Genomic DNA, 27,935 nt, shown 5'->3' on the forward strand with positions numbered 1-27,935 from the left:
TCACAAGATGCTCACGTCCAAAATCTCACAGAGGTTTTCCACCACATGCTGAGGCTGCCTGGTGGCATGCTCCTTCAGTCTGGAGCCCATCACTTGGTAGAGGCTCTTTGCAAGTTTGGTGACCACAGCCCTGACATTGCCGCTTCGGACAGGCAGGATCCTGTTTCCCAGCAAGAACCAGAGCACAGGCAGGGCGTAGCGCTTGATGGCTTTTGGTTTCTGGGGATAAACCGATGTCACAAGCACTGCCGGGCGAGAGAGAAAAGCTTCTTAACAACCTTGATGCAAGCAAGTACCTACCTTTAGTTTTGGTTCTCAGAAGCCTTCTCTGGCTGATATCAGCAAGCTCAAAGAGCCTGCTGATCCAGAAACAGGCAACAGAGGCTGATCATCCACTGAACAGAACAACCAACCTCTGAGGACCTAAATTTCTCCCCATCAGAGACCTTGTACCTGTGATAGGCTCAGCAAAGTCAATCATACACTTGTAAGTCATTTCACTACCCACTTCTGCATTACAAATGACAAAAATGTCAAATTGCTGTTGATTTCCATTAAGACGTTGTCTAAAGCAGCTGCTGAAGATTTTGAAATGCAGCTTAGAGAGGGAATTGAAAGACTTCTAAGAAAAAATAACAGGATTACTCTGTTGTGACCTTTGATGAGAAATGCCAAAAGTCGAATCTGGCAGTTCCCTTGGCTCAGTGGCACACAGCAAACGGCAGTACTGTACCACACTGCAGAACTCCAGTGCATGAAACGTGTGTGCTGCTTGATAGCTTCATGAGAAACATCAGTGACAAACTGATGTCTTTGGCAGAATGGTCTGATTTGAGTATTTTTTCCTCTCGTACTTGGTGGCCTCTAATGAGCAGCTCTTTCAGACTTCAGGATGTCTTGGATAATTACCCAGACCCCATTGCCACGGCTTTTGAGCTTCTCACAAGTTTAACGGCACTTACCCTCACAATGTTCCCTGAAATAGGGGAACACAGACAGAAGAATCTTACACAGGAGGCTGAAATTTAACCAAAGAGCCAAGTGTTCCCTCTCATTCTCTCTGAAGGCTGCTCTCAGCTCATTTTCAGAACTCAGCAATATTAAATACAAACAAAAATTAACTACCAATAGGCTCCTTGCATGGCAGATTTTGCTGAGAGACCAAAATCTGAAATGGTCTGAAGACAATGTTCTTATTTTCTTTCAGTGGAAATGTTATGCAGGAACCGTTTAAAATTCTGTCATGCAAGGACCTTCATTTCCTCCACGCTGCTAATCTAGCATCAGTCACCCAGATTTAAACAGCTCCTGAAAGTACCTAAAACCAATTCTGGCAAGCAGGGAAAGGGTGAGGGGACCTAACAGGAAAAGAAGAATCCTGTGATGACAAAACAAACCGATCCTCAGGAATACGTGTAGCCACAATTTTTTCTAAAGGATGGTTGTTGGCTGTAGAAAAGGGACCTCCTACAGACCTCCATGACCCTTCCTGTACTGTCCTTCAAAGAGAGAGGAGCCAGCCAGGGTATTTTTGGCCTCTCTCTTTCCAGGAGGCAGGTCCTGAGATGTCCCAGTGAGGGCTCAGCGCTGGAGCTTGAGCACCGTTCTCGTCTCACATGCTGCACACCTCCACAGCAGCCAGACAAGCCCCTGCCAAACACACCTAGAACGTGTATTTTGCAGGAGGGACAAGCTCAGGACCTTCTGGTGTTCGATGAGCTACTGCGCTGTCTGTTCAGAGGCATTTCCCCTAAATATTCGCTCTGAAGACTTTTTGACTTGAAGTGGAGGTTAGCTGGAGCAGGCAATACCTGAGAGATGTTCTGTGACATCCAGCAGAGCTTGGCCGCTGAGGAAAGGCACTTGGTAGGCAAATGCTTGCAGCAGCAATGTGTTATCTGAAAGAGAAGCATTTATTTCTGCTCACTCTTCTGAGGTTATAAGGAAAAAAAAAACAGGAGGAAGGGAAAGGGCAGGGGTAACTGCATTTTGTAACAGAAATTTCTGCTCCTTCAGTCTGCGTTACTTGAGAGGATTTAAATTCAAAAAGAAAAGCTCTCATTTCACATTTGCAAATCCAAAGTTGACTGCTGTACAAGGAGCTCTGTTAAACATTTCACATCAGGGCCATCAAAATTTAAATCACATGTAAGCAGTGAAAAGGTTTTGCATCCTGGAGCTTTGCAGGAGTGACCGCCTCCCTCCTCAGAGGCAAAGGGTGAGAAGGCTCAAAAGTCCACACATCCCTTCACACTTTAAGGATAAGCTGGTGTTAAACCTTTAAGTTACCTGTTGGGATCTAGGGACAAGACTCCAAGCTACTCTTACAAGAGAGAATTACTGCTCATTGCCAAGACCATCCGCTCTCAGGGGCTCTTGTAACATCTCTGACATCAGATCTTGGCAGAGAGAATGGAAAACCAACTGATTTCCCAATACACGACTGTCATATGTGTTTTAGTTTTTCGTATGCTGCCTGTGGTTGATCTGGGGTCTTGTTTTAGTTTACAGACTGTTACCTGGACTGGTCTGCAAGTCTCCAGTCTTTCTGCTTTGGAAAGCCAAGCAAAGCTTTTCTTGGAGGCAGAATGCGCGTGGGATGCGCTACGGTACCTGCGGTGTCACCTGGAGTGGCACCGAGAAAGCAGGCAACCTGCTGCTTTGTGAACGACTGCAGAGCCAAGTCCCAAAGCGGTTGTAAGCAGCGCTGTGCTATTAAGTGCTCCCTGTGGCATGAGATGTAAAAAGGAAGTCCCTCATCATCTTCTTGCAAGTGTGCAGTAAAGAATTGATCCTGCTACCCCAGTTAAGCTTCTGCTTTGGTAACCACACTCTTCTCATTCACCTTTTTAAACAGACACTTCACTTTTTGCCTCACACTCTTGCAGTATTGGCAGACGCTGTTTCCCACTTGCTGTTCCTCCCCAGGGAGGCACCTTACAGCTTAAAAAAAAAACACCCTGAGAGCTGGAAATGTTGAAGGAGCACAAAATGTTAATGAATTGTTGATATCAGTATCTGCAGAGATTTTCAGGGGGACACCTGAGTTTTGGGTGGGTGAGGGGGGACTGTTTCTTTGCTTGGTTTTTAGGAATTTAAGCATATAGGAACTATTCATCTGTCACGTTAAGATTTTCAAATGCCCTGTGCACGTTTTGCTCATGCATTCTTCCAGTAGAGCCTTTCTTCCCCCACTAAAGCCCTGTATCCTGACTTCTGAGATATTTGTGATTCACTTGCCTGTTTGAATTTTTGCAAACGCCCATAAAAATGAGCAGAACCAAAAAACCATGTCCCACCTTGTCTGCCTGAACCTGTCCCTAGGTAAAGTCAGTGTGATGAGAGGCAGATGTGCCTTGCTCCTGTTCTGCCATCTGCCAGCTTGGAAAATTTACAGTGGTCTCTCAGAACTGGAGAGAGGGGAATGTCAGAAAGCTCCATACAAAACCCTGAAGGCGTCTGTTTGCTGCATCCTCTGGTTCTGAAAGCTCACCCCTCTCCTCACTTGATGACCAGGAACAACTCCATACTTGGGATGCAGAAAGGCAGCAGGTCAGCAGATTCGCTGAGTTTGCAAAGCAGCTGATGTGGAGAAAGTTGTTAATTCCCCTTTAAGACCTGCCTCTTCAACACTGATTTTTTCAGGCCTGTTCACCCAGTGCTGCATTTTCACAGCTGCCATAAATCTGTGTGGCCAGGGAATTTCCAGCAGGCCTTGGCTACGTAGTTATTGGCTATGGCCATCTTGCCCCATGCAGAACAACACTTGGAACAAGCCATCCTTTACAGCTGGAAATTTACCTGTTTGCTCTGAAGAAATGGACTTGTGAAATCATCAATTCCCTTTAAAAAAAGAAGACCAGGAAGAAAGGTGGGAAATAGATGGGACCAGCTAATGCCCATAATGTAGATTTCTAGGAGGCTGTACTGAGTAACTGACTTCAAAGGTTGCCATATCAGGGTCAGCAGAGCCACCACTGCCAGAGTGCAGAATGAAGCTCAGCAAGAGCAGAGAGCCTGCGCCACGCTTCCCACCACATTTTTCATGGAAAAAGCACATTCCTTTCATCTTGTTTCAGTGGAGGTAAATTTAGCCGAATGCACATAAAAACAAAATCCATGCAGTCTCCGAGGAGGAAAGGGTAAAAACAGTCATGACAGGTGCCAGTCACTTCCCTTATGCTCTTCTGGCAGGAACTTAAAATGAGCCCTATAACGTCCTCTCTGCTGAATTAATAACCAGACATACAGTCCAGGTGATAAGCAGCAGCCATTCAGCTGCACATCCCAACAGGATACAATCCACTGGGATAGAAAGAAAGCAGGCAGGACTTCATAAACATCTGGCAGCAGCTGGATATTTCCACAGATGACAAAAGAGGTATCAATGGACTCAGTGTTCACTTGGCTCTGAGATGGAGGAGCCACAGCTGAGGAGAGGCAATGGCAAACGTCAGTCTTACCTAGGTGAGCAATGGATGCTTCCAGCACCTTCACAGCTGCCGTATAAATCCCCAGGTGCTTTGAGTTCAGGTTCTCAGTGACCACTTCTACCAGAGGGACCAGCACAGGGCGTAAGGCATCTCTGAGCATGGGTGCCATCAAAGCCAGCACCTCCAGTGCCTGCTGGTTCACTTTCTTGTTCGAATCTCGAAGTCTCAGAACAAAAACATCAAAAATCTGTTAAGAAAAGAAACAACGTGAAAGCTGGATCAAAATGTCAAGATTTTGCTATTTTTTAAAGTGGTTTGAGTGGAGACAGGATAGGTCATATGCTGTTTCTCTTTACCTATAAATCATTAAATCAATCCTATTTTAATAATGCAAAATAGCATCTTTGCTAGAAAGGTATGGCAACAGGTATTTACGATGCCCATTTTTCCATGAGGTTGTCTCAAGTACTGAGGGGAGTTTTGATGTTGCCAAAAGTGTGGTTGGTTGGATAAGGTCCAAGTTTTGGTCTATCTGCCTCAGAACCTGCATCTGGAGGAGTGCAGGGCTCTGATGAACTCTTCAGGATCCAGACCTTTTGTCTAGCTAACAGGTAGACTTCTAGAAGAAGTTTTGAATGTGCTGAGCAGTTCTCATTCCAGTAGATTCAGTCCTTTGACAGCCACATTATCAGGCACCATTTTCTGGAAAAGGGGAAACAAGCAGCTGCTGGGAGGAGAAGGAAGAGAAGATCTGTCTCTAGACATTTTCATCCCCTTCTCAAAGAGAAAGGAAAGACCGTGTGAGAACAGGCTTTCCCAAGCAGGAAAGGAAGGAAGATGGAAGTGAATAGGCAGAGTTGTGTCATTGCAAGACAACATAAAGTTTACAGGACCATCCTTTAAAAAAAAAAAAGATCTTTTTAAATCAACCCAGCCTGATACTTCTCTCCCCCACCCCAACCCCTTTTTCTCTTAGAGAAGAATTGCCAAGCTTTCAGGGCTGGATTCCCTTTATTTCAACCTAGCTGGTTGTAGGGGACAGCAGAAGCTACAGAAACAGGCCATTCTCATCATCTCATGCAAAAGCGCCACTACGCACCTGCCAGAGAAATACACCTGGACTGAAATGACTTGCCCTGAAACCTGAAGCTGAATTAAATTATTTTGGGTGAGAAGGAACCAGCCTGCTCAACGCAACCAGTATGTAGGGCCAAGACGCACTCAGTTAACGTTACTGGTACAGACTTGGGAAGGGAGCCAAGGAGAAAGGAGCAATAGGGATGCCCGACATACCTGGGCAATGTTGGTGGAGATGAGCTGGGGGCTGCTTTTGCAGTGATCTAGGAGGAGCACCACTCCCTCCATTCGTGTTCGAAACTCCTTGGATGTCAGGAGCTTGTAAAGCTCCCCGAGCTGGTTGTTCTCTTCCACAGTGCAAAGTGACGTGCGACGGTCTGTCTGACGGGGTACGATGAGTACCTCAGAGCCAGACCTCAAACTGGAAAATAAAGCCAAGGTCAGACCTTTGGGTGATAATATCTTCCAGTTCATTGTGAGGAAAACATCTGAGGAGACTTGCTAATGATGTGATTTCAGCTAGATCCTCATCTGCAAAGCAACTTGGATCTGACGACAATCGTTACAAGAGAGACTGCAGGCAACTTCATCGCTAGTGCTCACTCAGGAAAACCAAGGCACCCAGGGTGCGATTCATCTCATTTATCTCCAGATGTCTTCCCAGGTACTCATCTACCATCCCACCGTGGGGAAAAATAGGCGCTACCCCACAATTTAAATGCCTCATCTTATGGGAGGTGCCTGTGTTGTAAGGAAATTAATTACTCTGGAGAGGTGTCTCTACAGCAGGTGTGGGAATCTGGATAGATAGCTCAGATGCATCTGAACTGATGGATCAAACACAAAGAGGTTAAGGGGCAGATCGGAAAGGATGCAGAGGATCAGTAACAGAGATGAAACCAGAAGCCAGCCACCCCACTACTACGCTCACATTCTTGCTTCCCTAGGGACTGGATCCGTAGCTTAACAAAGCCAAGGGGAACAATTCCCTTGGATCCACCTCTCTCTGCCGTGAGCATGGGAAGCTCCTCACCATGCTAGTGAGGCGTGTGGTCACCTTCCTGCCACCGCTGAGCACAACAGAACCAAGTAACTCCACTCTGTCATCAGAGGAGAACAAGTACAAGCAGCTCTCCCACTGGTACAGGGCGACAGCAAGGACCAAATCCCTGTCTTGAATGCTGATTGCAGCACAGGGGAAAAAAAATCCATGCTGTCCATCAACCAACCAGTAATGGGTCTGAATGACATGAATAGCTACAGAAGTCATCCATGTTGAGACATCTCTCAAGTGGAACTGCTCAAGAATTGTCTTGCTGGTAATGTTTGAGGGTCAGAAAGCAATGATTCAGCCAGGCCAAACCACATGCATGGCAAGTGCAGTTTTTGGAAATGGCATCTTGGTTCCAGACTGGGACTTCTCATCAAAGCACCATCTAAAAAAGACTCCACTCAGATAAGAATACCCTGATTGAAGTTAATGTCCCAAGCCAAACAGCAGAGTCAGGACCCTCTCACAGTGTCCATAACACTGTCCTCGCCACTGCTCTGGATCTTTGGAGCTGCAACCGGTGCGTGTCTCTTCCTGTCTCTCAAGTTTTGTGGAAAACCCTCCGGAGAAGTTGTGTTCAGCCTCATGCAGAAGGAGACATTCTTTATCACAGAAGATTTGTGACGCAAGGAAACAATCTCTGGCACAGCTCTTCTCCACCAGAGAGATTCTGCTGAGGAAGAGACATGGAAACTTGTCATGTGCTTTGTCTGATAGACCAGAAGTGCTCAGTACCCTCCGTCAGAAGGCGAGTTGTCCTGGGGCATCGTCAAGTCACTGTTCTTAGACTTTGTGGAGTCCTTGGCAGATGGAGGTTCCCATTTATGGTCTTCTGTCTCCTACATAAATACATAAAAAGCCATGAATCTAGAGACGATCAAAGAGGAAATTACTTGTTTACAACACAAGTTAGAACCAGGATCACTGCTCCCAAGCAAGGCTCAGCAAAACATTTCATAACTTGGAGAAGGTAACACGCCAGAGATTTACTGATGTCTACTCTTTGTTTTCAATAACCCAAGGCAGGTTATAGGTGCTAGCATGCTGGGCAGCAGTGTAAAATCCTGAATTCATTCGCCTTGAGCACAAATGGGAATAACGCAAAGTGGTGGGGAACATTCCTAAGGGAATAGCAGGAAGCTTTCTTAAAGGGAATAGCAGGAAGCACTGTGACTCTCTGGAGGTTGGCCCCTTGTGTTTTGAGTTGAATTGGTTCACACTCACTCTCCCCGTTCCTGCACAAAGCTATATTCCTTTCTGGAATGTGAAAGGAAGAGAATGAAGGAAAAAATATTGGGATGATTTCCCATTGGATGCTGAATTCACAAAGCTTCTTCCAGCACCACAGTGCATGACAGCATGGCCGTCTTCCCAGAATACAGACAAGATATGTACTGGTCATGTCTTGCGCATCTTTTGTATATTTGGAATTTTTCTTGGCACTACTACTTCCCTCGTCTGCTCCAGAGACTCTCTTCTCTTCAGAAGCACTATTCTCGCTTCCTTGCTTTATTGGGAGGGTGGGGGGTGGTGCTGGGACTTTTTATGCTTGAAGGTAAAAGCCTTTTCTCCTACTTCCCTTTCCTGTTTGTGGATGATAGTCAAAATACACCCACTTGATTTCTAACCATACTAGTTCCTTCACGGTCTGCAGAGAAACAGGCTACAGATCAACAGTTCATTCCCAGGAGCAAAAGGATTCAGCAAGAGAAGGAGGAGATCGAGAAAGATGAGCTATGTTTAATCTCCTATTAGCAATGTCAGCACTTGCATTTCTCCTGCCAGGCACTCACTTTCTGCTTAATTGTTGCCATAACCTCTTCCAAGTCACGTGAGGGGACAGACTGTTTCAAATACCGATCAAAATTTCGATGACGCATCAAGATAGTCAGCATCTTCCGGCCACAGCACCTAACACAGGGAAGAGAGAAATGAATGACTGCTTTTTCTACAAACTATTACAGTCTTTTCTCCCTAGCCTTGTGAAGAAACAAAGGAAAAGAAGTTTTAAAAAAATAAGCTGATAGTTTAAACTCACCATGTGCAATACCTTGCTATTGCCCATTCAGTAAAGAAAGATAGTTACCTCTGCTTACTGCCGCTGCACAGTGCTGCCAGCTGAACACAAGAGGCAAGAGGAGAACACAGGGCAACAGGAAAAGACAATTTGGTTCTGAAATTGTGGGTATGCTTCTGTGGGATTGCAGAAACCCATGGGACGAGCGAAGCACATCTCCTGTTTTGCTCTCATAGCTTATTTGCAGTCCCTCGCTGCCATTGCACAATAATTTGCCTCTCTTGAACCGGCATAGAAGCTAGGACAAACCACCTCATGCTTTCTATTTATTGTTCTACACTACATGTATGTACACAAGCCGCTATTTGCTCATGTGTTTTTGCAATCTAATGATGGGAATTTAAATTAAGAATCAAAGTAAGACTTTTTTGGGGTTTTGGTTTTTGGTTTGGTTTGGTTTTGCTACTATGAAACTACAGCTATCAGGAGTTGTTCTGGTTTTGTTTAGTGAGGGGGGGGCTAAGGTGGTAGCTTCTGTAGGAAACTGCTAAAAGTTGCTCCCCTTTGTTCAGTGGACTCCGCCAGGCCTAGGGCAGACCCGCTGCTGGCCAAGGCCAAGGCACTTGGTAGCAGAATGTTCCATGATAACGCCTCTGCGATAACGTATTCAAGAATGGGAAAACAGAAAAAAAAATGAGAGAAGATGTGAAGCAGCTGAGCGGGGGCAGAGAGGGGGAGGCCTTGTGGGCCTTGTGGGCCTTGCAGGCCTCACTCTCAGGTCTCCTGCCGGGCAGCCGACTGGGCCCGGCCCTGCTGCAAGAAGTGGAGAGGAGATGAGAAGTGAATGAGATGTGAAAAGATCCTGAGAGGCGTCTGCCAGCCTGTTGTGAAGAGTTTTTCTTGTGAGAGGAACGGCTGCAGGTGCCAAGGTCAGTGAAGAAGGAGGGGGAGGAGTAATGCGGCTCCTGGCCAAGATTCCCCTGCAGCCCGTGGTGATGACCATGGTGGAGCAGGTTGTCCCTCTGCAGCCCGTGGAGGTCCACGGAGGGGCAGAGATCCACCTGCAGCCCGTGGAGTACCCCACGCCGGGGCAGGTGGATGCCTGAAGGAGGCTGTGGCCCGTGGAGGGCCTGCACGGGGGCAGCTGTTCTGGAGGGACTGTCCCCCGTGGAAGAGATGACCCACGCCGGAGCAGTTTCACAAAGGACTGTGGCCCGTGGGAGGGACCCCACGATGGAGCAGGGGAGGAATGTGAGGAGTTCTTTCCCCGACCATGAAGCAGCAGCGTAAAACAACGTATGATGAACTGACCGCAACCCCCATTCCCTCTTCCCCACTCTGCCGCTCGGGGGGCTGGAAGGTAGTAGACATAATGTTAAGATTGGGAAGAGAGAGGGGTGGAGGGAGGTTATCTTGTTCTCTGTCTCATTATCCTGTTGTTTTTAGTAATAAATGAATAGTTTTCCCCAAGTCGAGTCTGTTTTGCCCATGACGATAACTTTAAGGATTTCTCCCTGTCCGTATCTCAAACCTCGAGCCATTTTTCTTATATCATCTCCCCCTATTCTCTCGGAGGGTGGGGGGAGTGAGAGAGAGACTGCGTAGTCTGGTCCCGATCGGGGCTGAACTACGACTGGAGTAATTGTGGAGGTCATTCAGCCACAGAGAACAACTTTATGCAATGCTTGGGAAGACCAATTTGTGATGACCATAGGCAACTAAATCTGCAGAAGGGATTTAGAAAGACTGACTGCATTGGTTGAAGGCAGCTGGAAGTGTTCTAGGACAGTCTTAACCTTACCAGGAAGAAATGTTTGGGCTCATTCAGTGATAAGCCCAGCGCTTCAGTTTGTGTTGCACACAGAAGAGCAAACAAAATTGAGCAATCTGAGCTTAGCTGATCTCAACAAAGAATCACTCAAGTCAGAGGATTTTGGCAACAGTCCTCCTTGCTGGACAACTTCATGTTCCCCAGTCCAGTCATTTCTCCACATCAAGCAGGTTTCAAATTTTAGAAGATGAAATGAAGATCATCACCTTGTGTCCTGATGACGGTCCTGAGCAAGTTTCACCAGCGTGCACACCAGCAGCTCAGTACTGTCACGCGTGCCCGACAGGAGCTTCTTGGCTCCGATTTGCTCCATCACGGTCAGTAGGTGTTGGGCTGCGCTCTTCCGCACCAGCACGTTGCGGTGCCTGCAAACAAGAGAACAAACACTGGGGCAGAGGGAAAAGGAGGGCCAGAAGCACAGGCCTCGGTCACAGCATGGTCCCCATCATTGCTGGGGGAAGGAGGCGTGTGTTCTCGCTGCAGTTTTAGCCACCTGTAGAAGATGAACACAAAGCTGGCATTGCAGAGAGGGGCCACCTCAAGGAAGAGGGAGGAATTCCATCTCCCTGGACTAGTGGCTACTTAATTTCTTTCCCAAAATTAACCCTGAGAAAGAGGCAAATGAAAGACAGCTCATGCTGACTCGTCGGAGGGCTGCCACTACATGGACACAACTGCAGCAGGATTGGGGCTTATTCAACCCATTTTGTCTCCAAATCTGCAGACCCTAGGAAAAAACAAATTGGTGGAAAAGCCGTGTGGAGCATGAAGCTGCAGAATATCCAGCAATGCAGCCAGTTTGTTCTTTGAGGCTCGCCAAGAGGTACGTTTGAATGTTTTCCCCTTCTCCAAAGCTGAGGAAAGGGTAGCAGTCGTTTTAGCCAGGTTATCCGTTCTAGAGGGTGCCTATTTGAAACTGTGAGGCACAGCACTAACATTTTAAGGCAGCATTTACCTCAGGTATCCCACAGGTGTCGGCCTGTGAAGGCACCTGAAAAGTGGCTCACCATCACAAGGCTAACATGCCGCGTCAATGTGAAGAGAAAGGGGAGCTCTAAGGACACAATGGTCAGACAGACTCAGCAGGAGCTATGCCTCCTGAGCGGGCTCTGCTACACTGAGTGGTTTCTCCTCAACATGCTCCATGTCCCAGCAGTTAGCCTTCTTAATTCTCAAGTTAATGGCATAATTATGATGCATGCTTTTCCCCAGCACCTCTGTGGTTAGTGTTGTGAATTAGCAAAGGGAGCTCACTGCTGGAATTACCACTGTCGCTCTTCCCACAAAGCCACAAGGCTCTGTCATCACCCTTTGAAGGAACCTCACTTCATTCACCTCTAGGCAGCACTGACAGACTGGGAGAACAAATAGGCTGCAGTAGGGCAGAAGCAGATGACAAGAGGTAGAGAGGAAGGTTGATTAGAGAATCTAATCACTGAGGTCACAGAAGATGCAGGAGAAAGGACCCTTCCCTCCCATCATTCCCCTTCTGCCTCCCGTCCCTTCCCCCTACCCACACAATTCAAGGTGAAGGATATCACAAAGAAAAGAATGACCTACCGAACTCCAGTAGCCATGAGAGCATGCATTGCTCGTGCCGGAGTCACGCTCCCCACCATGATCTCCAGGCATCGATCGGCTGCTTTCTGAATGAACTTGCTGGAGTCCCCCATCTTCTGGAGCAAGACCTGAGCAGCTTCATCCACCTCCTGGTCCATGTGCTTCTTCAAGGTCCGGAAGAGCTCTCCAAGAGCGATGATTGCACAGCGAGACACCTTTGAGCGGAGGTTGTTCACCTGGGGAAGTCATGAGGGGAAATGTAATAACCACCTGGTAAAGAAAATCAGCTCTCCTAGACAAAAGCCCCAGGAAACAACAGGACTTCTCACTGTGTCCAGGTGGAACATAAGAGCACAGGAAGAGCAGAAGAGCACAAGTACAGAAACACACTTGCTCTGACACCACCTTCTTCTCTGGCCTCAGGCCCACTTTTACAATCCAATTTTAATGAGAATACAGGCCTAAAAAATATTGTTTCACCTAGAACAAAGTGTGCTACTTAGCCCATAATGTGCACTGCCTTGATTTTAGGCCCTTTCATTAAAAACAAACAAACCAACCAATTAAAGGGAGGGCTGTTTTTAAACTCTAAAGGCACAATTCAATAGGACAGGGTAGAGGAAAAGTAGTGCTTTGCTCCTGTCCAAAAATGCAGCCCTGGCAGTTTGAAGCTCTCAACCAGGAAAGAGAAAGTAGGGGCCCAAGTCTACAGCCTAATTTGCAGCAGGAGCCCCTCTGCTGCTGCGTCTACTCCAGAGAAGCCTAGCTGTCGGACTCAAGGCACTGAAGGATCCTGGAGATCCCATGCAATTACAGCTGTGATCAGTGGGCTTTTACAGCATTCAGTGCTGCTCTAGAGTGATCCCTGCTTCCAAAAGGCTCTCCCACAAGGAGAAGGAAGAAGCATCTGAGATCGTGTGCTTCACTGGAAAGGAAGGACTTTGAAGGACAGACCAGTGATTCTTCCAGCCAGACTCGGTTGGTGCCTGTTAATAAAAAGGAACAGCAGAAGTGCTAGAAGGGTTGTGAAAGCAAAATCTGGGACTGGAGCGAAGTGACAGCTGAAAGAAGTCTCTGCACGTGAGCGTGTAGAGCAGAGAAGAGGAAATTTCTGACAGAAATACAAAAGTGATACAAAAATCAGATGAGCTAATATGAAAGGGCTTCTCCTAACCCAGACCTCAGAGGGGGAGAACCCGAGTCCTGCATATCTAAAGAGGAAGGTTTGAAGGGTCCAGCAGCACAGCGCCATTCAAGCCTCCAAGATCATTAAATGTTGCCTAGAAGGCCTGGTTTTCATGGAAATGAGCTGAGTCTTCCTGTCTTCTGCAAGAAAAGGAAAATTTAATCTATTTGGCTGTTGTGTAATAAGAATACAAGGCAGCTGGTTCAGGTCACAGACGAGTGCCGGGTTGGAAACAGAGCCACAGATGTTATTAGGGAGCTCAGGTTGAGACCTCTCTGTCAATTGAGTGAGGAGATCGTGAAGCTGTGTGTGACCGCCCTGCAAACCCCACAGCCAGGCAGCTTCAAGCACCCAGTTGCTGCAATGCAACAGATCAATGGAAAGGGTAAATTGCCAAGAAAGGAAGAAGAAGAAGACATCATCAGGAACCACTAGAAAATAAATACCTGCAGTCAATCTCCCAGGATGCTGAGGAGGAAGCAGGAGGAAGCTGGGAGACAAAAACTGTATTGTTTAATTACAGCTTGGGCAGAGGTTTGGGCTGTGACAAATCACCTCATTAGTGGCTCGCACAGAGCATGCATGTGAACAAACAAGGACATACTGACTACGCCCCATGCACGAGGTACGTGGGACACCCTTAAACACAATGTCTTACCTCTTTGGTAACTGCCAAGGAAACATGACGAAGTCTACAGAGAAGGGCTTCGGAGTGGCAGATAGCCAGGCGTCTGATGCTTAAGAGTCCCTTCATCTTCTGCTTCCTGAAAGGCAAAACATTCATTTTTCTCACAAGCCAAGGACTAGGCAGCACCCTCTGAAATTACCAGGGTGTTGGCTCAAACAAAGGGAAGTGTTTCACATACAGCACTCAATTAAAACGCAGAACTCATTTCCACAGGATGCTGTGGTGGTCAAAAGCGTACAGAAGTGTAGAAGGCAACTAGATGGTTTCAGAGTGGGTGCGTTAGTCTGTGGCCATTAAACATGAAAGCCTTTCCGAAATCCCTGGCACATGCAGTCCGTGTGTCGCTGCTTCATAGAAGCTGGGAGGCTCTGTGCCTCTGTTCTGTTTCTTGCACCCTCCCTGTTCCCTGTCCTTGAGATACAGTCCCGCCTGGCTCTTACTAGGGCATGTCCCCTCTTTGCCATCCCTAGAGAGCAGATTTTTCATGGTTATCCCAGTGTGAATGGAGCCCTAGTGAGTGTGTGCTGACCCAGAAATGAAGAAGACAACTGCTATCACCTGAAATGTGTGGAGTCTCCTCCTGCCTGTGTCTCATTTCAGGAGACATTGTGATTATCAACAAACCATCTTTGGCCCATATGAAGCAGTGAGGAGACCCTGTCTCCTGCTGCTGCTGCCAGCAGTGGGACCAGAGAGAAATCCCTACTGAGTCCCACCTGGGCCAGTGACCTGATGTCCCCAGATCTCTAAACTCAAGACTGCTTCCATCCAGAAAAAGATGGTTCTAACTTACCTGCACCCTGAGAGGGAGAGAAAGTGAACAGGGGGCTTTCTTACCAGTCGTTGCTGCTGAGCCATGTGAGCGCATTGAGCAGCTCTTGCTGTGGTCTGTCTTCCAGGGCGTCCCTACACTCTGGCTCCTCTCCCCACTCCAGAAAGTCCAGAGCCATGTCTGACAGCGAGTTTGCTGTAAGGAGAGGGTCAGACACCAGCATTGCATACCCCGCAGGAAAGCACCCCACCACTGAGCAGACCGCAAGCAACCCAGTCTCCCAGCCAAGACGGCACATGGGTCCAAACTGGCATTGGTTCAGAGACTTCCCTGCTGTCTGGCTCATTGCTTTCCCCAGCACCCAGCCACCTCCCAGTCATCCCCAGCTGGGCACCAGCTCCTGCTGTCAACCTGAAAATTGCACACACAGAGCCAGCTCCCAAGTCCATCTAGGTACCACAGCCAGCTTGCAGATTCATAGTGCCGCAGAGCTCATGCTCGCTGGGAGCCAGTGCCGCCCAGCAGGACTAGAGAGGGAACATAACCCCAATTTTTAAAAAGGGGAATAAGGAAGACCCGGGTAACTACAGGCCGGTCAGCCTCACCTCTGTGCCTGGCAAGGTCATGGAGCAGATTCTCCTGGAAACCATGCTAAGGCACACGGAGAGCAAGGAGGTGATTGGTGACAGCCAACATGGTTTCACCAAGGGTAGATCGTGCCTGACCAATTTGGTGGCCTTCTAGGACGGGGTGATGGCATCGGTGGACAAGGGATGAGCAACAGACATCATCTACCTGGACTTGTGCAAAACTTTTGACACTGTCCCGCACGACATCCTTCTCTCTAAACTAGAGAGACATGGGTTTGATGGACGGACCACTCGGTGGATAAGGAGTTGGCTGGATGGCCGCACTCAGAGAGTGGTGGTCAACGGCTCAATGTCCATGTGGAGACCGGTCATGAGTGGCGTCCCTCAGGGGTCCGTGCTGGGCCCGGCCCTGTTCAACATCTTTGTCGGCGACATGGACAGTGGGATAGAGTGCACCCTCAGCAAGTTCGCCAATGACACCAAGTTGTGTGGTGCCGTCAACACGCTGGAAGGGAGGCATGCCATCCAGAGGGACCTTGACAGGCTGGAGAGGTGGGCCCGTGCCAACCTCATGAAGTTCAACCAGGACAAGTGCAAGGTCCTGCACCTGGGTCATGGCAATCCCAGGCACAAATACAGGCTGGGCAGAGAATGGATTGAGAGCAGCCCTGAGGAGAAGGACTTGGGAGTGCTGGTGGGCGAGAAGCTCAACATGAGCCGGCAATGGGCCCTTGTGGCCCAGAAGGCCAACCGCATCCTGGGTTGCATCAAGAGAAGCGTGGTCAGCAGGTCGAGGGAGGTGATTCTCCCCCTCTACTCTGCCCTGGTGAGACCCCACCTGGAGTACTGTGTCCAGTTCTGGAGCCCCCAACACAAGAAGGACATGGACCAGTTGAAGAAGGTCCAGAGGAGGGCCACAAAGATGATATAAGGGCTGGGGCACCTCTCTTATGAGGACAGGCTGAGAGAGTTGGGGCTTTTCAGGCTGGAGAAGAGGAGGCTCCGGGGAGACCTGATAGCGGTCTTCCAGTACCTCAAGGGGGCCTACAAGAAAGATGGGGAAAGGCTGTTTAGTAGGGCCTGTTGCGATAGGACGAGGGGTAATGGTTTTAAAATAGAGGGGGGTAGATTTAGATAGGATATTAGGAAAAAATTTTTTACGATGCGAGTTATAGAACACTGGAACAGGTTGCCCAGAGAGGTGGTGGAGGCCCCATCCCTGGAAACGTTCAAGGCCAGGCTGGATGAGGCTCTGAGCAACCTGATCTAGTTGGGGATGTCCCTGCTTCTTGCAGGGGGGTTGGACTAGATGACCTTTGAAGGTCCCTTCCAACCTTAACCATTCTATGATTCTATGATTCTATAACTTGCTAGCCCAGGAGTAAGCTCCCGAGATGTGTGCACACCTCCCTGTGTCACCTCCCTGGTACCTGGAGCGCTGGGGACAGAGGCACCCTGTCACTTTCTGAGGAAACACCTCCAGCTGCCCCCAGCCAGCACCAAGCCTGAGCAACCGAGTCCTGCTGGGCTCGGGCAAATGCCCAAGGAGCAAGCACCAGGGAACAGTGATACCTGGCCCTCTAAATCTGGCAGTGCCTCCCTTTCCATTTACGCCAAGGACTCTAGACGGCAGGCAGCTGAGTGCACATACATTCTGGCATCCTATTGGGAAAGTACTGGTTTCTGGATTTTGCTGTTTTGCAAGCGTTGGGAATATTGGCTATTTCAGAGGTACCCACGGGCTGTATTTCAAAGATGCTGAGGTGAAATGTGTTTGGCATCAAATGTACTTGTTTGCAAACTGTGCAATGCCTGAGCTTTCCCTAGGGGAAAAAAGCCATTTCTAGTCTAGATGGTTGTGACATAAAAGCCTTCCAAATAGGAACTGAGAATAGAAAATGGAAATTTTTGGCAAATACGCTCTCTTGACGATAAATATACAAGCTATGAGAAAATTCAGGTGAGAAATGCATTTGTTACGAAACTTAGTTGTCATTAAAAGCACCATAGGTCAAAAAACCTTCATGTTTTGCCCTCAGCAGCTCGTTTTCTGATGTGTAGATGAAAACAGCTGAGCTGTCTAAAAGTACTGAGTATAAATATTGCACAGAATCAAGCTAATTCTGGTTCTTATTGAAAAGCAGAGTAGCATCACTAGCAAAGAGCATCCCAAGCATCCCTCCTCGCTCCCTTTTTCTTAACTCATGCTACTCAGGATGGTAACACAAGGTAGGCAAGCCACAAAGGAGAGATGAGCATCACTCTGTACTCACTACCTGCTGCACCAGGCAGCCTCTCGTGTGCACCATCTGCTACACACAGCCACTGTATTTGGGTGGGGTGACCAAAGAGGCACTGCTTGCTCCCAGTCTGCATTGCAGGTGGTGGGATGAGAGAGGCTAGAAGCTGTTAGGCAGTCTACGTGCAATGGCATGATTGTACCAAGTCACTAATTTCCATGCAGAGACAACCCTTGCTGCAATAGTAGAAACTGGCTGCAGGTTCAGACAGGCAGAGGGCCAAGACAGTGAGTGGCTAAAAAGCAAAGTATGTTTCTTCTCAAGCCTCAGGAAAGGCTTTGGACGTGAGATTCTCTCTGTGGCTGAGGATTAAGTGAGTTTGTGCGCCTTGAGCAAGGAAAGAGCTGGTGCGGGGCTTGCAGCAGAGCTGGCTCACCTGAGGAGTTGCCACCCTGGCTGCTGACAGGGATGCTGGACAGTGAGGGCCTGTTGACCCGATTCCTCAAGGCAGTACCAGTGTTCTCCCTTCGTGCATTGCTCGTGCTGGGGGAAAGGGAAACTGTCCCATTGACCGGCGGTGGGGCGAAGCCTGCAGAGACCAAAAATCACCTTGTAAATACACCCCAGTATTTCACAATGTAACAGCAAGAGAAAGTGCAGATGACTGGCTGATGCCCCTGGGCTGCATGCTGACTCTTAATTTCATTGCCCCCAGACTCATGGGAGAGCGTGCAGGAGTACAAGCAGAGCCTGTCAGCTGCAATGAAGTCAGGAATGATGCTTGCTCGTGTGCCTAAAAAGTAAGCAGTGGCTAAGGGCGCCAGCACGGCTCTGCAATGAAAGCTGCTCAGCAGGGCGTGGTGTGAGCAGGATAATCTGTCCTATCCTGTGAGCAGGATCTTTTGTGCTTTAATTAGAAATAGCTTCATTTTGTTTCTTCCAGGTTAGTCCCTTGGCTGGAAAGCACTCTTTTGCACTCACCCGTTCACCTTTCCTGGAGGCTACTCTCAGTTAGAGAGTCTGAAGCCCCAGTGTTGCAAGACAGAGTTATCCAATCTGAAAGACTTTCTAGGAGAAAGGGAGGAGGTGATATTCTGTGACTGACACATAGACGTTTGCAACACTATGCAAAGAGGAAGTAGTGAACAAAGAGGCCCACAACTACAGCAACCACTTACTTTCTTTGGCTGCTTCTCCAGGGTCAACACTCTGTGTAGGGAGCTGCAAGGACTTTTCTCGCTCTTTCTCCTTCTCTCGGAGCAAAAGCTCCATCAGTATCTTTCGCTTCTGCTGTATTTTCCTCTGAAGGGACTTGGACAAGACAACATGGATCTAGTTGCAATGGAAACACATCATAGAGCATAAGGAGAGATACACAAACCATACACAACACCTCATCAGGAATACAGAGTTAGAGTGTCATTGTGTTCCATGCAGCTCCATATACATCGCAACAGTTTCACAAGTACTCCTTCTTTCCTCACCTTGGCATGCAATTACACCCAGTGGTGTGTAACACTTCATTGCCATAACCTTCCACTGGTCCAGGATACTGCTTCTCTGTGTCAGGAAGCCCTGACGCAGGACCAAAAGAGCCCTAGAAATTCTCCAGCCCCATCTGCAATCACCAGCCATCTTTGCTTCTGGGCTTCCGAGCACGCCCTTGGCACCTGTTCACTGATGGGCAACTTGCTCTGCTGTTCAGATCTGCTCTGAATTGGCTGTTGTACACAGAGAATGCTTCTGGCGTCACCTTAGCACCACCTCCCAACCAGTGACCTCTGCACCAGTGAAAATACTCAAGCAATGGCTCTGCAGCTATCAAAGGCATGCCCAAGAGAATCTGCTCCCACAGAGGGGAAGATTAGGGTTTTCAGTGACAGTGTGTGCTAGGCACTGAACAGTCACTGCAAAGGAAACCTGCTCGCCCCTGCCCTGAACCCTTACCCTCCCATTGCTGTCCTTCGAGTCGTCGTCACTCAGAAGGCCGGGGCTCACAGGCTGATCCATCTTCTTGGCCTGGCTCAGCGGGAGGCCTGTTAACGGATGCACAGGTTCACACAAATGTCCGTCAGACTTCTCGCCACCAACAGCGCGATGCTGGAGAGCAGGCAAGATGGGTTCCAGAGTCCCCAGCTCTGATAAGAGACCGATACAGATTGTGAAGGAGAACAGCGAGGAACACATCACCTCTGCAAACAGATGGGGCACTACCATATTGCACTGGCAGCAGAAATGCCATTGCTCTGTTGGCATCAGACTCACACCTACTGCATGATGAAGGCCTCAGCCCTTGGCTTCTGGTGAGTAGCTGTGCTTGACAGAGAGGAGCAGAGAGATGGAGACTGCCCTTGCCAAAAAGGTTCTTTTCTGCTCCCATCTCTTTTGATTTTAGGAAACATCCTCTTTTTCCCAGGTCCTAAAAGAACTCCTGGTTTTTGATAGCTATGTTTAGTAGCCTTTGTAGAGGTAAGAATCAACATTTCCCCCTCTTTGCTGGAATAGCAAAGCAAACCTTAGGGTTGCTGGAGTGTAACCAAAACCAGCATTGTGTTCTTGAAGCTAGAATTCATTTTCCCCAAGGGGTTTCATTCTAACCTGTAGCAGTGACAGGATGGTTTTTGACCAAACTTTGACAGTGCCACCCATGGGTCAGCATTCCTATGTTCATTTTAGGGCAGCCATGCGCTGTACCTACCTAGACATTCAAGGGTCTTCTCTTCGCTTCTGCTGCCTGATCTTGGCCTTAAGGAAATTGAGGATAAGAGAATATATGAGGAGATGGAAAGAGAAGCGGGGGGAGCATTAAAGGAGGCACACTGTGAAGACAGGCCCTGAGCCATCACTTTGGAGCCAGAAAATCAAGGAGCAAAGTGACCTGTTCTCAAGACCATATATGGAGATTTTAAGGAGGAGTTTGACAAATGAATTCAAGGAAGGGGCACTCTGACAACCCCCAGCACCACCAGAAGACCCTCTGACTCAAAAGACTGAGCATGCACAAGTGGGTGGGGAATACTATAATGATTACTCGGAAAACTGATGATTATGTATCAGTGTTTCAAAAGTTATTAATGATTATGCATGAAATCGCTAAATATATTGTGTCCAGATTTCCAGACTACCGTGCACGCTAGGTGGAACGATCCCCCGTGCATCCGGCACTGCAATAAAGAATGCCTGCTTCTTAATGCTACATTGGTGTTAAGGAGTTTGATTCCCGATTTCGGTGACATGCTGTCTCTCCTGTTGAGTTGTGAAAAGATCCTGAGAGGCGTCTGCCAGCCTGTTGTGAAGAATTTTTCTTGTGAGAGGAACGGCTGCAGACGCCATGGTCAGTGAAGAAGGAGGGGGAGGAGTAATGCGGCTCCTGGCCAAGATTCCCCTGCAGCCTGTGGTGATGACCATGGTGGAGCAGGTTGTCCCCCTCCAGCCCATGGAGGTCCACAGAGGAGCAGAAATCCACCTGCAGCCCATGGAGGACCCCACGCCGGAGCAGGTGGAGGCCTGAAGGAGGCTGTGGCCTGTGGAGGGGCCGCTGGGTGAGCTGTTCTGGAGGGACTGCACCCCATGGAAGAGATGACCCACACCGGAGCAGTTTCACGAAGGACTGTGGCCCGTGGGAGGGACCCCACGATGGAGCAGGGGAGGAATGTGAGGAGTTCTTCCCCCGATGATGACACAGCGGCGTAAAACAACACGTGATGAACTGACCGCGACCCCCATTCCCTTTTTCCCCACCCCGTGCCGCTCGGCAGGGGAGGTAGTAGAGATAATGTTAAGCCCGGGAAGAAGGAGGGGTGGGGGGAGGTTATCTTGTTCCCTGTCTCATTCTCCTGCTAGTTTTAGAAATAAATGAATAGTTTTCCCCACGTCGAGTCTGTTTTGCCCGTAACGGTAACTTTAAGGATTTCACCCTGTCCTTATCTCAAATCTTGAGCCATTTTTCTTATATCATCTCCCCCTATTCTCTCGGAGGGTGGGGGGAGTGAGAGAGAGACTGTAGTCTGGTCCTGATCGGGGCTGAACTACGACAAAAAGCCATGCTGAAGCTTTTAAATTGGAACTCTATTTCTAGGGTCCTTGTTTATTGTTACAGTTCACATAAGGCTGATGGCTGGATTTCCACACGCATAGCCAAGCAAATAGCTTTCCATCAGTTACAGCTCTAGAGCTGCTCTCTAGCACCTTGCCTCCTTTGGTTTTAACTGCTATGGAAAGGTTAGACAGCCATAGGATTATCTGTGAAGGGAGCTTTCTCTGGGCTCTTGTTTTGCAATGAAGGCCCAGACAGAGAGAAGTTACGCCTGACACTTACAGAAGCAGCATCTGAACTGGCAGAGAGCCCTAACATATTCATAGAGAGCAGGATGCTGCTTTTGACATTGTGCTGGATCATCATGGCTCCACAAGATGGTGACAGCACAGGAGTTTGCATAACTAGAGTGGAGAGCCGAGTGTGGAAAAGAACTCACGAGACAAGAAGTAGAAGGTGCACAACATCTTGGAGAAGTAGACACCTTGGCTTACCTCATCTCCAGGGCCTCTTGGAGAACCAGGTGCTGAGAGCTTGGGAGAGGCACTGTAGCGCTGGCGGGAGCCCCATCCAATGGTCTTGCTGACTTGGGGATAGGGGGAAGCAAAGCCGGTCTCAGTGACTTCTTCCCATCCTCACCACTGCAATCCAAGGGCAGCCGGGAAGCCTGGAAAGAGCAGAATGCAGCGCTCAGCTCGAGCATCCAGCCTTCCCCCTTGATGCCACAAGAGGTTTAGCCGTGCTCTTAGCTAAGACTTAGCAGGAAAAGAAAAGTCAAAGTGATGGAGCAGCTTGGCCTAGGATGGGCCATCTAATCAGGCAGAGCTGATATGAAAAGCCACGAAGGCACTGGTGTGTCTGCAACAGTGTCTGCCATGTACAGATGGTTCAGTGATAAGTGCATTTTGCTAACTGCAGAAGGATATGCTCAACCAGATCAGACACGTCTAGTTGCTCTGCCTGGTGGCTGGTGTGTTCTCAGCCATGAAACACAGCAGGGGCCACTGGAGAGCACAGAAACGAGTTAAAGACCTCTTCTCTCATTGATATAGGCGCAGGACATGAAGCCTGCAGTAGACGCTGTTCCAAAGGCAGCCTGAAGTGCCATGTCCAGCTTAGCTTTCCCTTGGCTGAGCTGCATCCCTGGGCTCACACCACAGGGAAAGGAGACCTCAGAGCTCTGCCTGCAGGAAGTAAACTGAGGATTCACCACATGCGATTTGGCTTGGCTTCCTTACTTTATATCCTTGTCCCTCGGACATCAGCTCCTTGATATTCCCGTCAGTGTCATCACAGCCTGTGCCATCTTCCCCGTGCTCCTGCTCTCCGTTGCTCATCCTGCTGGGCTCTGAGGAAGGAAGGCTGCTCTGGATGGGAGGCAGGGGCTTGGAGGGCACCAGGAGCATTTGGGAAGCCGACCTGGAAACTACTGGCTTGAGGGTAAGCCCCTTAGGGTCACTGCAGTCAGTCAGGCCTGCAAAGCAGAGACACAAAGCGTAACAGAAGCAGCACTGCAAACCTAAAGCACCTGAAGCCAGATATTTCATTGGACAGATTTCTTGGAAATTGTAAGTAACTGCACAGGGAACCAGGCTCCTGCTGGCAGCCACTTGAAGCAGGCCAGTGAGCAACATCTACCCACTTCAGGAGCACCCTGGTCCCCCGGGCTCCCGTCAGACAACAGGGAGCCCACGGACCTGTGCTTACCCAGAACAAGTCACCTGCACGTACACCCTCCTGCTCCTGTCCCTGCCCCACGGTTGTACACCCCTTACAGCATGAGGAGGGCTACGCAGGGGACTGAGAGCAGTGAGGGTTATTGCAGGGGGGGCACGTGCAGGGGAGAAGTGTTCACTGGGAACATGTGCCAGCTCTCTAGGCTGGGATAAGACCCTTCTTCGTGCAGGAGAGCAGGAATGCTCCTGCCTTACCTCTCTGTGAGGCCAACAGACCCTCAGACATCCTCCTCATCTTCAGCTTGCTCTGCATCTGAATGGTTTCCAGGGCAGCGCTGCTCAGCTCCCTCTCTCGGGGGTCCTGGGTCAAGGCTCGGTGAGAAAGGTGGCAGAATTCATCTCCAATCTCACCACTGAGGTGCTGCACACCAGCCTTGCTGACCCAGCCATCCAGGGGAGAGATGGCCCTTGGGTAGGGAGGCTTCCCAGCTCTGTCCCCATCCCAGAAACTCGGCTGCTTCTTCATCTGGCTTGTTAATACGGACTGAAGACAAGCTGTAGGCAAAAGGGAAGGAGTGAGTTAGCTGACCTCACACCTTTACAATCAACCCACCAAATGAGTGAGGCATTCAAGGGGTTTTTTTTAATCACTCAGAACATCTGGTGTTTTTTTTTTGTAAAACCAGCATCACTTTGATTCTTCCCAACAGCATTGAGCTAGCAAGCCAGGAGACAGAAGTTGAAGGCCCCACTGGTAAGAGGGGGAAACGGATTCCCATTTCCAGCCTTGGCTTCTGTGAAGACTACCAGTAAAGACCCACATGGTGCTACTGGTATTTCTGCAAAGCAGAAAGACATCTCAGCAAGCAGGCACACCTTGCCAGTGTTTCTACAGCACCATCCCATCCTCAAGGTCAGATCTGAAGGGCAAGCAGAGGTAGAACTGGGAATTTACCCATGGCAAGACCACCCATGGACAGCAAGACAGACCTCACATCTCATTACCATGCCCAATGTATGGCCAGGTGGGCCACAGTCCCTGTCCTGGCTGGCAGTAGGAGCGATCTGGCTACTGTTGATAAAGGAGAAAGCATAATGAACCAAAGATAGAGAGATGATGCCATGCGCACCAGGGGAGGAGGGCAGGATCAGCTGCAGCTCTCTTCTCAGCCACCTACTCTGACACAGAGCCAGCACAGGAGGGCTGAGCTCCAAGGACCATTCCTCCCTGAAATTTCTTTTTCTTCCATTGGGCTGAGCCCACCACTGCATACCCAACCCCTTTCCATCCTCACCTTCTTGCTCAGTGGTCCAACCGCTGCCACAAAACTGCAAGCTCAAATCAGTGCTTGCGCCTCGCAGTGCTGTGTATCTGCGTTTGAATTTGGGAGCGTGGCAGTTAGCTTTACAATAAGGACAGCAGAAATGACTGAAATTCGCAGCCTTTGCTACGGAGAGGACAAAACACACCACTCTTCTCCAGAGAAGACTAACACACCGGTAGTGAGCTGCAGTCCTGGCCTCTGCAACGTTCCATTTGACCTCACAGAATGCTGCCTGTGAGGTCAAGAGCCCATTCCAGCACTTTGACACCTGGATGTTCTACACATTTGCATGCGTTTCCCTAGTTGCCCATGCACGACTACAGGACTTCGTTCCTCTCCTTTCAAAGGGCAGACAACCCACAAGGCTCTCTAGAAGTTCACAGTGTCTAATGAGCCGATGCTTTCCAAAGCTAGTTTGAAAGTCCTGTGTTTCTGTCATTCCCACTCCATGTGGGGTTGGCTTTTGTTGTTTTTTTTTTAATTTCTCCTCACAACACAGAAAGTGCTAGGACACAAACAATTAATCACCAGGTGTTCTAACTAAAAGTTTTGCACTCTGCATTAGATATCCCCAACATTCTGTGGGCTTCTTTGATTACTGTATCTGTGGGATGCAACTTGTCCACCCAAGCCTTCTCCTTTGTTCTGCTTCACTGTTACAGGGGTTGATTCCCTGCTTGCTTTACTGCAGAGACACCCAAACTCAACATCAACGTGGCCTGCCTCGAAGCATTTTTGTCAAAATCACGGCCACACTTTCCAAATGCTGGAGGAAGTCTACTGTCGGCATAACTCCACGCCAGCAGCTGCTCTCCCCATGCCTGTATGGACACGGCAGCAGCAGCGGCAAGCCTCTCTCCGCACCCACTGCTCTTGCAGCCAGCGCAGCACGCTGGAGTTGTTCCCACTGAACGCAGCACTGCTGCTGCAGCAGGAGCATCGTTTCACACATGCAATAAGAAAGAGCTGTAAGGTCACACTGGACTTGTCTCAAGAACAACCAAAAAAAATGGAGGGTGGACTAGTTTGATCCATGCTAATAGAAACTTATTGGGATTTAAGGGGGGCCAGCAGGCTAGCAATACTGCAGACCGGTGTGTAACTCCTGTCTCTAGCACTTTCCACCAGTCTGTAGGACTTTTTCCACAGGAGGGGCTAGATAAGATTTTGTGACACAGCATAACCCATATGTAGGGGTGCCCGCTATCCAGAAGCTGTCTGCCATGCTCACATCAGCAAATCCACATCGCATGGGGCCAGTGGAGTTGTGGGCAGTGTTACAGGGCACAAGGGTGCCTTTACTGTAGGAGGGTAAAGGAAGCTTCTGCTCAGCCCTTCAGGTTACTGCTGTAGCAAATCGCGACACTTTCCAGGTTCAGTGGATACCTACTATGCTAATGCGAGTGGTGACCATTGTCATTACAGCAGTGGGCTCTACAGCAGAGCCTCAGCTTGCTCACCCGGGGCCGGGGGAGCATGGATATTGCCAGGAAGAAAGGAAATGAAAAAAAGTGAAGCAAAGGCATTCTCTCTGGAGACACAAAGTGGGAAATAGAGGGAGAAAGTAACCAGCCAACACCTCTGACAATGAGCAGAGTTCCTGTGTCTCAATCCTTCAGAGAGTTCAGTTTGTCCTCCCTCTGCTGCTGTGGCAGGCTGGCATCTCCACACCCCAAAAGCAATTCAAGACGTGTTAGAGTGTGGCTTTTCCCTCGTGATCCTCCTACCTCTTTCCCAGAGCCAATTTTCAGAGATTGATGCTTGTAGTAATAAAGCCCTTTGAAAACAGAGGCCAACCTGGAGGCAACTTTGTTGGTTTCCCACAGCGGCAGGCCTTGAATGCACTGAGGGAAAAGTGGTACAGAGAAGCAGAGCTGTTTGTTTAAGTCTCACTAACAGCTGGAGAAGATCTTGTTTGTCCAGGAGCTGCATTACTCCTCCCCCTCCTTTGCTGATCCTGGCGTCTGCAGCTGTTCCTCTCACAAGAAAAATTCTTCACAATTGGCTCAGGCAGACGCCTCTCATGTTCTCTTCATATCTCATCTCCTCTCCACTTCTTGCAGCGGGGCTGGGCCAAGTTAGGCCCAGTCAGCTGCCCGGGGGGAGGCCAGAGGGTGAAGCCTGCAAGGCCCACAGGGCTCGTGCCTCCCCCGCTCTGCCCCTGCTCAGGTGCTTCACATCTTCTCTCATTTTATTTTCTGTTTTCCCCATCTTAAATATGTTATTGCAGAGGCATTATCAGGGAACATTCTGCCACTAATTGTCTTGGCCTTGGCCAGCAGCAGGTCTGCCCTAGGCCCGGCCGAGTCCACTGAACAAAGGGGAACAACTTCTAGCAGCTTCTTATAGCAGCTACCACCGTAGCCCCTGCCCACTAAATAAAACCAGCATGAGGTTGTGCAACCACTACAGTCAGTAGGCCACAGGAAAAAACTGAAATTGTGCTAGCAAGAGCTGACCTGACAGAAAGGATTACGTTCATCTTTTGCATTGCGGGATCCCTGTTTCTGCATCCCTCCTTGAAACAAAGACATTTTGATCCAGCTTTCATGTTGTTTGTTTTCTTAACAGATTTTTGGTGGGTTTGTCCTGAGGCTTCAGAATTTGAACAAAAAAGCGAACCAGCAGGCACTGGAGGTGCTGGCTTTGAGGATGCCCATGCTCAGAGATGCCTTACAACCTGCGCTCTTTCCTCTGGTAGAAGCGGGGGTTTTTATTGAACTGGATTTCTAAGAAGTGCATTCGGTCAAGTTTACATCCAGTGAAACAAGATGAAAGGAATGTGCTTTGTCCTTGAACAATGTGGGAGGAAGCGTGGCGCAGGCTCTTTGCTCTTGCTGAGCTTCATTCTGCAGTCTGGCAGTGGTGGCTCTGCTGACTCTGATATGGCAAGCTTTGAAGTCAGTTCCTTGTTTTGCAGTTTTAGGCAGTAGTTTAGTCATGTAAAGCCCAAATGAAAATGTCCTTTTGAATTCAAAGATTGAGATCCTGCATTTGGATCTCAGTTGGTGTTATGAAAGATCATATCACGGATCAGATGAAGAACAAAACGCTTGTTCCATAGTCAGCTTGGAGGTCTCCTTGCCTGTGGGGTTACAAATGCCTTGGCTCCCTTCTTCCACAAGGGTATAGAACCCATCACTGTCCCCTTTTCTAGATGCTTCAGCATGAGGCACCAAGCATGGCTGTTGATGTGAAATACGTACCTGCAGCTGGGAGGGGTCCTGATACAGGATTGGGGGTGAGGTCCCAATCTGCCCTGTGTCCTGAACCATATGGCCTGCTGCACGTTGTGTCTTCTGCTGCCTACCAGGGTCTTGCTGAAGCTCTCAGGGATCCTCAGGCTCATTTTGGCTGGGAGCAGCTGCCCTGCAAAGTGCACCTCCAGCACATCCCTTGTTGTGGTCGAAAAGCTACATGTTTGCATGCTGTGGACTGGCAATACAGTGGCAT

At 49.0% G+C, this 27,935-nt stretch overlaps 1 protein-coding gene across 1 annotated transcript; it reads right to left on the minus strand.

Annotated features, from left to right (window-relative positions):
- Nucleotides 1-24,116, minus strand: LOC147601294 (TOG array regulator of axonemal microtubules protein 2-like). The gene is made up of 15 exons (XM_086743343.1): nucleotides 24,113-24,116; nucleotides 23,413-23,712; nucleotides 19,393-19,583; nucleotides 18,624-18,777; nucleotides 17,882-18,034; nucleotides 14,681-14,810; nucleotides 13,814-13,919; nucleotides 11,970-12,205; nucleotides 10,616-10,774; nucleotides 8,355-8,472; nucleotides 7,297-7,400; nucleotides 5,727-5,925; nucleotides 4,464-4,680; nucleotides 1,812-1,898; nucleotides 1-245 (listed from the first exon to the last, which is right to left on the minus strand). The coding sequence occupies exons 1-15, from the start codon at nucleotides 24,114-24,116 to the stop codon at nucleotides 1-3; spliced, it is 2,403 nt and encodes an 800-aa protein (XP_086599469.1).
- Between the last annotated feature and the right edge of the window lie 3,819 nt (nucleotides 24,117-27,935).

This window comes from Chlamydotis macqueenii, chromosome 3, assembly GCF_036417535.1.
Source record: "Chlamydotis macqueenii isolate bChlMac1 chromosome 3, bChlMac1.mat, whole genome shotgun sequence".
NCBI classification, from domain to species: Eukaryota; Metazoa; Chordata; class Aves; order Otidiformes; family Otididae; genus Chlamydotis; species Chlamydotis macqueenii.